The sequence below is a fragment of the Ochotona curzoniae genome, unplaced genomic scaffold (assembly GCF_017591425.1).
Source record: "Ochotona curzoniae isolate NIBS_2020 unplaced genomic scaffold, NIBS_Ocur_1.0 contig_66, whole genome shotgun sequence".
Classification (NCBI taxonomy): Eukaryota; Metazoa; Chordata; class Mammalia; order Lagomorpha; family Ochotonidae; genus Ochotona; species Ochotona curzoniae.
In genome coordinates, this window is record NW_024466512.1 from 1,182,920 (window position 1) to 1,190,814 (window position 7,895).

Below are 7,895 nucleotides of genomic sequence, written 5' to 3' on the forward strand. Positions count from 1 at the left end.
TTGCCTTATCTGCATGAACCACTGGGAGGATTCCCACGTGGCTCCCTGCAGCTCCTCAGGGTGTGGGCCCCGGCTGAAGGGAGGAGGCCCCGGAGCACACAGCCGAGTCATGTCTACCCAAAGCACACTTCCCTCTACAGAAGCTGTCTGAAGCTTTCATCACAACACAAACCAACAGCTTGTCAGAATTTTGCCTTCAGTTTCCATGGAGATCACAAACAGCTGATCTGCTTAACCCCTCTTACAGACTGAACGCGTCCCAAATGCTGCTTTCAACAAATAAGGCTTTGGGGGCTAGCACAGGGGTTCATTAGGCTGACCCTCCACTCAGCAGCACCAGGATCACATATGTGCCCTGGTTCGAATCCCAGCAGCTCCAGGTCCTTGGGCCCCTGCATGTGGAAGACCAAAGAAGCTCCCAGCTTCAGATCAATACAGCTCAGGCCATTGTGGCCATCAGAATCAGTGGACAGAAGCTCTCACTCTCTCCATCTCTCTTGTCTCTACAACTCTGCCTTTCAAATAAATAAGCCTTTACAAATAAACAGAGAAAAAAGCTTTGAGTTTTGTTAGCAAGGTTCCTGAACACAGGTAGGCCTCCCTTTCCAACAACTCTCAAAATGAAGCCCCGCCTGATTCCGTGAGATGTGTACTTGGGGCCACACTCACCGGTCACTTACCCCCGGAGAACGGGGGCTGCAGGACCTGCAATGGGAGGCGTGGCTCGCCGGGCACTTACCCCCGGAGAACAGGGGCTGCAGGACCTGCAACGGGAGGCGGGCACAGCAACAGTTGGTAGGGGCCTACCGCCTTCCAGCCTTCTCGGCACCCCAAAAACCTCACAGGCTTTCTGGTTACTGACTTCCAGGCAGCCACTTCTCCCTAAGCCCTGGTCCCCACAGCCCATGGATCCTGTTTGGGAGCCCCACGCAGGTCTGCTGTCAGCCGGGTCTGCCGTCAGCTACCCACAGCCGGGTCTGCCATCAGCTGGGTCTGCCGTCAGCTACCCACAGCCAGGGTTTAGTCTGCTTTACTCTAAACGCTTCTGTTCTCACGGTATGTCCACACGTTCACGGCGACATCCTCCCACCCAAAGATGCTAAGGAAACTGATTTTACACTACTTGAAAAATGCAAAACTACCTCAAAAACTACCTAAGGAAAATCGATTGTGAAAATAACAAATCGCAACAGCTATCAATATTTGAACTCTCACACCATTCCTCTCATGTATTCATTCATCATACATCAGAATTAAAGTTTTAAAAAATGACAACAAAATGTCTTACCTTCACAAATGAAATGTGCCGGTGTTCCTTGGCCAGCTCCGCCATGACCTCGTTCATCTGCGCACACTGAGGAGCCCACGGCGCCCAGAAGTGGACCACGAGGAGGGACCTGTCCGCCAAGAAAGCATGTTCTTGAAACACAGCACGAACTCCACGCGAGCAGACCCACGGCCTGTGAGAACGAGCACGAGGGCCCGAGACCCTCTGCGATGCATTTCCACTTCACAGTACTTCTGGAGTCAATGTTTAGTCCACCAGAGGAGGTTCTGAAAATTCACCCATCTGCATAGAGCTGGGCAAATCCACTGTGCTTTCAGACCCTTGAGCAAAACAGACTGAATTTCTGTGCCAGAGGCACAGGTTTAAAACAAAGTGGCAGATGCATTCTTACACTAAAGCCAGAATTCGCTCTTTTAGAAACGGTGCCGTGATGAAGGGCTCGCTGGGAGACAGATCAGCACAAAGGGAGCGCGGCCACGCTTCTCACCAAGGCACTTCTTCACGCTGTCCTACTGTGAGCTTTCCAACTCTGAGATTTCAGAAAGTGTATTGCGAAAGGGACTTAAGAGGACATTGCAGGGGCCTTCGGCAGTGGCTGGGCAGCACATCACACGGGAGCAGGTCCGTCTAACCAATGTCCAGGCTCAGGCCCTGGGTCCCTGCTCTGCACACGGGACACCCCACTTCCTGCTGAGCCCACAGCCTCAGGCTCACTATGCAGCCATTTTCTAACTGAAACAGCAGATGAAGACCTGTCTCCCTGCCTTTCAAACAAGACCATTTTTAAAAGAAGAGTCTCACTACACTGTTGGTTAAATTCTTAAGCATCTCAGAGCTTCTCTGTCGTATTTCCACAGATAACTACTCTGGCTAGGTAACTTGAAGGTCTGCCGTCACGTGTCACTGAAAGGCCCTGAGTTTGGTTGGTTTCTAAGTTTATTCACTACTCCTTGTCTGAGAAAGTTCCAGGATGACTTCAGGACAAGGAGGCCTTGGGGGAGAGATGGCAGAGCACAACACATCCAGGAGAGGGCAGTGGCGCCCAGCAGAGCACCAGGAATGTGGAAATGGAGAGAAGGGCTGGGGTCGTGGGGGGCAACAGAGAAGCAGGGAACAGATGAGGTACAGCTCAGAGGCCACCTGCGCCTGCGACTCTCCCCTCCACCCCGAGACTGCCGCCTCTCCAGCTCCTGAGCCCCTGAGGGCCCCACAGCACACGGGGCAGCAAGAAGAGACTGGGAGCCGGTGTTGGAAGGGCTCAGCGTCCCAGCGGGCAGGCAGGTGGGCAGACAGGCAGACAGGCGTCGGGGAGGCCTGGGGCAGTCCAGGCAGCGGGAGTAGTGGGCCGCACCGCAGAGGCTGGCAGGCACCTGGTCCTAAAGAGATCTGTGTGGGCAGAAAAAAGCCCAGGTCAACAGACGGGCTCTTTCTTGTGAGGAGGGAACCATGCAAAGCAGAGGCAGAAGTAGAAGACCCACACGGCAGTGGGGAGTCGGAGCCTGCACAGCAGAGCAGGCCTGAGCCCAGGGCCCGGCCTGCAGGGAAGGACAGGGGGACAGAGGGCAGCAGGTGGTGGCCTGCAGGACTGCGCTCAGGAGCCTCTGCCTGCTCAAGCCTCACCTCCGGGTGGCTAACACAAGTCCACTTAGGCCGCGCACAAAGGCTCCCAGCGGCTCCCACCTAATAACCAGCCTGCAACCCCCACAAACCGGGTAGGTAACTCACCACTACAGACACACCCAGTACAAACTTGAAGACTGAGAGCAGCAGCCGCCAGGCACAGCAGCAGAGCTGGGGGAGTCTGCCAGGCCACGGAACAAGAAGCACTCACCTACAGCAGCCACCCCAGGGCCCGTCCTGGATGGTTCACCAGTGTGTACACAGCTGTGACAACCCCTACCAAGGGCTAACACACCACCTACAAGGACACAGTCCAGAGCACGCTCGTTCAGAAACTGGCTAGCCACTTGTAATCCAGCTCCCTGCTCAGGTGTCAGGGAAAGCAGTGGACACAGCCCAAACACCCGGGCCCCTGACACCACGTGAAGCTCTGCATGGAGTTCTGGGGTCCCGCAGCCAGCGGATGGATGAGTTCTCTAACCCCACCTTTCAAACTACACGTTAAAGTGGGGGAGGATTCTGTAGCTGTCACGTTAAGCTGCCACTGGGACAGCACGTCCCACATCAGCTTCCTGGCACCTGGGAATCAGCAGGTGGCGGCCCGCGTACCAGCCCAGCAGCCCTGGAGCCACAGGACTGCGGACGGGGGGCCTTCTCCCACCTTCTTCCTCCTAAATGAATAAAGCCTCATGGCCTCACCTGTCACACCATCCAGACTTCCACACTGTATTAATGCAGGCACTCAATCCCTTGATCCTTTAGTAAATTTTTTCATCAAATTCACCAAGGCTTGTTTAAATCTTAAAGCAAAAAGAGATGCCCTCTCCTGGCACAGCACCCTACCGCGGTTCTCCACCCGCAGCCAGCCCACGCGGGCACACCCCCACCCGCAGCCAGCCCCAAGCGGGCACACCCCCACCCGCAGCCGACCCCACACGGGCACACCCCCACCCGCAGCCAGCCCACACGGGCACACCCCCACCCGCAGCCAGCCCCACGCGGGCACACCCCCACCCGCAGCCAGCCCACACGGGCACACCCCCACCCGCAGCCAGCCCCAAGCGGGCACACCCCCACCCGCAGCCAGCCCCACGCGGGCACACCCCCACCCGCAGCCGACCCCACACGGGCACACCCCCACCCGCAGCCAACACCACGCGGGCACACCCCCACCCGCAGCCAACACCACGCGGGCACACCCCCACCTGCAGCCGACCCCACGCGGGCACACCCCCACCCGCAGCCAGCCCCAAGCGGGCACACCCCCACCCGCAGCCAACACCACGCGGGCACACCCCCACCCGCAGCCGACCCCACGCGGGCACACCCCCACCCGCAGCCAGCCCCAAGCGGGCACACCCCCACCCGCAGCCAGCCCACACGGGCACACCCCCACCCGCAGCCAGCCCACGCGGGCACACCCCCACCCGCAGCCGACCCCACACGGGCACACCCCCACCCGCAGCCAACACCACGCGGGCACACCCCCACCCGCAGCCAACACCACGCGGGCACACCCCCACCTGCAGCCGACCCCACGCGGGCACACCCCCACCTGCAGCCGACCCCACACGGGCACACCCCCACCCGCAGCCAACACCACGCGGGCACACCCCCACCCGCAGCCGACCCCACGCGGGCACACCCCCACCCGCAGCCAGCCCCAAGCGGGCACACCCCCACCCGCAGCCGACCCCACGCAGGCACACCCCCACCTGCAGCCGACCCCACGCGGGCACACCCCCACCCGCAGCCGACCCCACGCGGGCACACCCCCACCCGCAGCCAACACCACGCGGGCACACCCCCACCTGCAGCCGACCCCACGCGGGCACACCCCCACCCGCAGCCGACCCCACACGGGCACACCCCCACCCGCAGCCGACCCCACACGGGCACACCCCCACCTGCAGCCGACCCCACGCGGGCACACCCCCACCCGCAGCCGACCCCAGCTCTCCCTCTATGCAGACACCCCACCCGCAGCCGACCCCAGCTCTCCCTCTATGCAGACACCCCACCAGCACACCGATGTCCACTGCTCTCCAAGCGGGCACTGCGGGCTAAAGACAGATCCCCTCCCATCCACCGTTGAGCAGAGCAGTGCCGTGGCAAGCAGACATCAGCACAGGCAGTGTGTGGCCTTCCTAGAGGCCGCCTCAGACATCTGCTCCTCCCTCGGCCGCCCACACACCAGGGCCCATGTGCCCACCACGGAAGGGGCACAGATCAGTGGGAAAAAATCCAAATGGTGCCAAACTTGCACCTGCTAGGAGGGCGAGAAAACAGGAGGTACAAACACAAGCAGTGAAACACAAGTCCCTCAGCTGAGCTCCGGAGTTCAGGAAGTCCTGGACCACTCCGCCTGGGGGATGTGCTCAGTGCACCGCAGCCTGCTCCAGGCTCCCAAGGGAGCACTCAGTAGCCCCTGCCCCGCCTGGCTGCTCCTCAGGGTTCCCCGCCAGCGGGAGGATCCCCACTGGCACCCATGCGCACCCATGGCACAGGAACCCCTTCGGGAGGATCCTCCCCGTCTCTCCTTCAGGAGAGGAGGGTCGCTGCGCTCCCATGGCGCTGGGTTCCACACCGGGAGGACCCTCCCAGCCTCTCCTCCAGGCGGGTCGCTGCGCGCCCATGGCGCTGGGCTCCACACCGGGGCCCGGCGCAGCGCATCTCACGCAGCCACGCCGCAGGGCGCGCTCACCCATTCCACGCGGGAACACTGACGCCCCGGCGCTTACGGGGTAGAAAGGGCCAGTCCGCTCGGACCGCTCGGCGCACTGCAGGCGCCGCAGCCCGGATGCGTCCACCCGCGGGCCTTGGCGCCCACGCAGCCCCGGCCCTCGCGGCCTCCGCCGGGACGAGAAGCACGCGCCCCAAGCCAGCGAGGTGGGTCCTCCCCAACCGCCGCCGGCCTCGGCAGGCTCGGGCCGGATCCCCCGCCCGCCGCCCGCCGGGGACCCGGGCCCCGCCGCTCCCCAGCCGCCGCCCGGCCCGCTCCCGCCCGCCCGCGTACTTGGCTCGGAGGCGCAGCAGCTCCTCCATCTGCTGGGCAGAGCCGACCTCCACCACGGCCGCCGCCGCCTCGGCCGCCCCCGCCGCCATGCTGCCGCCGCCAGACAGGACCGGCCGACCGCCGGCCGCTCGATCGGGGCGGGGCGCCGCGCGCAGGGCGGCTGCGCAGGGAGGCCCCGCCCCCCGGCCGGCCGCGCGGCTGAGCAGCCTGGGAAGGCGGGGCGCGCTGCGGCCGGGCTGAGGGGGCTGGGGCGCCGGAGGGGGCTGGGGCGCCTGCCAGGGTGCCTGAGGGGGCCTGGCTGAGGGTGCTAGGGCCGACCGTGGGTGCCTGAGGGGGCTGGGGCCACCCACCTGTCGGGGTCTGGCGCTGCCTGTGGGTCCCTGTGGGTGCTAGTGCCACCTGCGGAGTGCCAGGCTGTGCGGCTCCTGGGCCTGGAGCTCAGGCCTGTGGCATCGCCCTGGTCTGTAATGCTGCCTGTCAGGGCGCCCGACTGTGGAGTTCCTGCCGTGGGGCTCCTAACTGAGGGTGCTGGCCTTCTCAGCACCCCCCAGCAGGAGTCCTGATTCCTGAGCGCCGTACCCCTACGCCCCCTGACGCTGACCACCAGTCCCCATTGTGGGCTCTGACCTGCCCCCCCCACACTGCCCTGGGTACCTTCCTCCTCCTGGGCTAACCCTCTGCTGCCCAGTTCCCCCAGCCCCGGGAATCCCCAGGTCACAGGGCCTTCAGGGTGAGGTCTCTGCTCTCCTGTTGGCTGCCCCCCAGGAAGCCCACCCTGCTTGCCTGGTGTTCTCGGGGCGCCCTGTGCTTCTACCTGTAGGGTCTCCTCTGGGGGAAACAGGGGGCTCCCTGGGCCCCACTCACTCAGTGGCCAGCAGCTGGCTAGGAACTGGGCTCACTGGACTTGAAAAACTCTTATCTTCCCCACCCCCCAAGGATTAATAATTTAGATATTGATTGCATGTTGAAATTATAGTTTAGACAAATTGGCGGCTTTTTAGAGCTTGATTTCATTTTCATTTGAAAGAGTTACAAAGAGGAGGACAGAGAAATCTTCCATCTGCTGATTCACTGCCCAGATGGCCAAAGCTGCTGGAGCTGAACCACCCAGAGCCAGGAGCGTCTTCCGGGTCTGCCAGCTGGGGCAGGGTCCCAAGGCTTGAGTTCTTCACTGCTTTCCCAGATGCCTTAGCAGGGAGCTGCAGGGTAGCTTAGTGGCTAAAGCCCTCACCTTGCACATTGCCGGGATCCCATACGGGCACCAGTTCATGTTCTGGCAGCCCCGCTTCCCATCCAGCTCCCTTCCTGTGGCCTGGGAAAGCAGTTGAGGACGACCCAAAGCCTTGGGACCCTGCACCCACGTGGGAGACCCCAAAGAGGCTCCTGGCTGTTAGCTCCTGGTTTCAGATCAGCTCAGCTCTGGCCATTGTGGATGGAAGATCTTTCTTTCTGTATCTCCTCTCTGTATATCTGGCTTTCTAATACAATGAAATAAATAAGTCTTAAAAAAAAAAGTGGAGCAGCAGACACAAACCCATGGGCGGAAGTTTAGCTTAGTACGCCATGGCACTAGCATTGGGTTTGTTGCAATTTTTTAAGATTTATTTTATTTGAAAGTCAAAGTGGCAGAGAGAGAAAAAGACATTCTTCCCTCCACTGGTTTACTCCCCAGATGGCTCAAAGCCAGAGCTGTTTGAGGCCAGAACCAGGAGCCCAGAATCCAGGGTGGTCCTGTAAAGGTGACAGGGACCCAAGCACTTGAGCCATCGTCCACTCCTTTAGCAAATAATAGGATCATGGCCCAGCATGATAGCTCACTGGCTAATCCAGCGGCAAGTGCCATGATCCCATATGGGAACCGGTTCACATCCTGGCTGCTGCACTTCCCATCTCGTTCTGTACTTAGGGCCTGAGAAAGCAACAGAGAATAGGCCAGGGCCTTGGGACCCTGCACCCACGTGGGAGACCTGG

General features: G+C 61.4%; 1 protein-coding gene across 1 annotated transcript in view; it reads right to left on the reverse strand.

Annotated features, from left to right (window-relative positions):
- Nucleotides 1–6,016, reverse strand: part of GLRX3 (glutaredoxin 3) — a 30,642-nt gene extending 24,626 nt beyond the window's left edge. Inside the window, exons 1-2 of the mRNA XM_040991920.1 lie at nt 5,925–6,016; nt 1,289–1,397 (exon numbers count right to left, since the gene is read on the reverse strand). Coding sequence (XP_040847854.1) covers nt 1,289–1,397; nt 5,925–6,013 — 198 coding nt within the window. The 5' untranslated portion in view covers nt 6,014–6,016. The remainder of the gene's footprint in view (nt 1–1,288; nt 1,398–5,924) is intronic.
- Between the last annotated feature and the right edge of the window lie 1,879 nt (nt 6,017–7,895).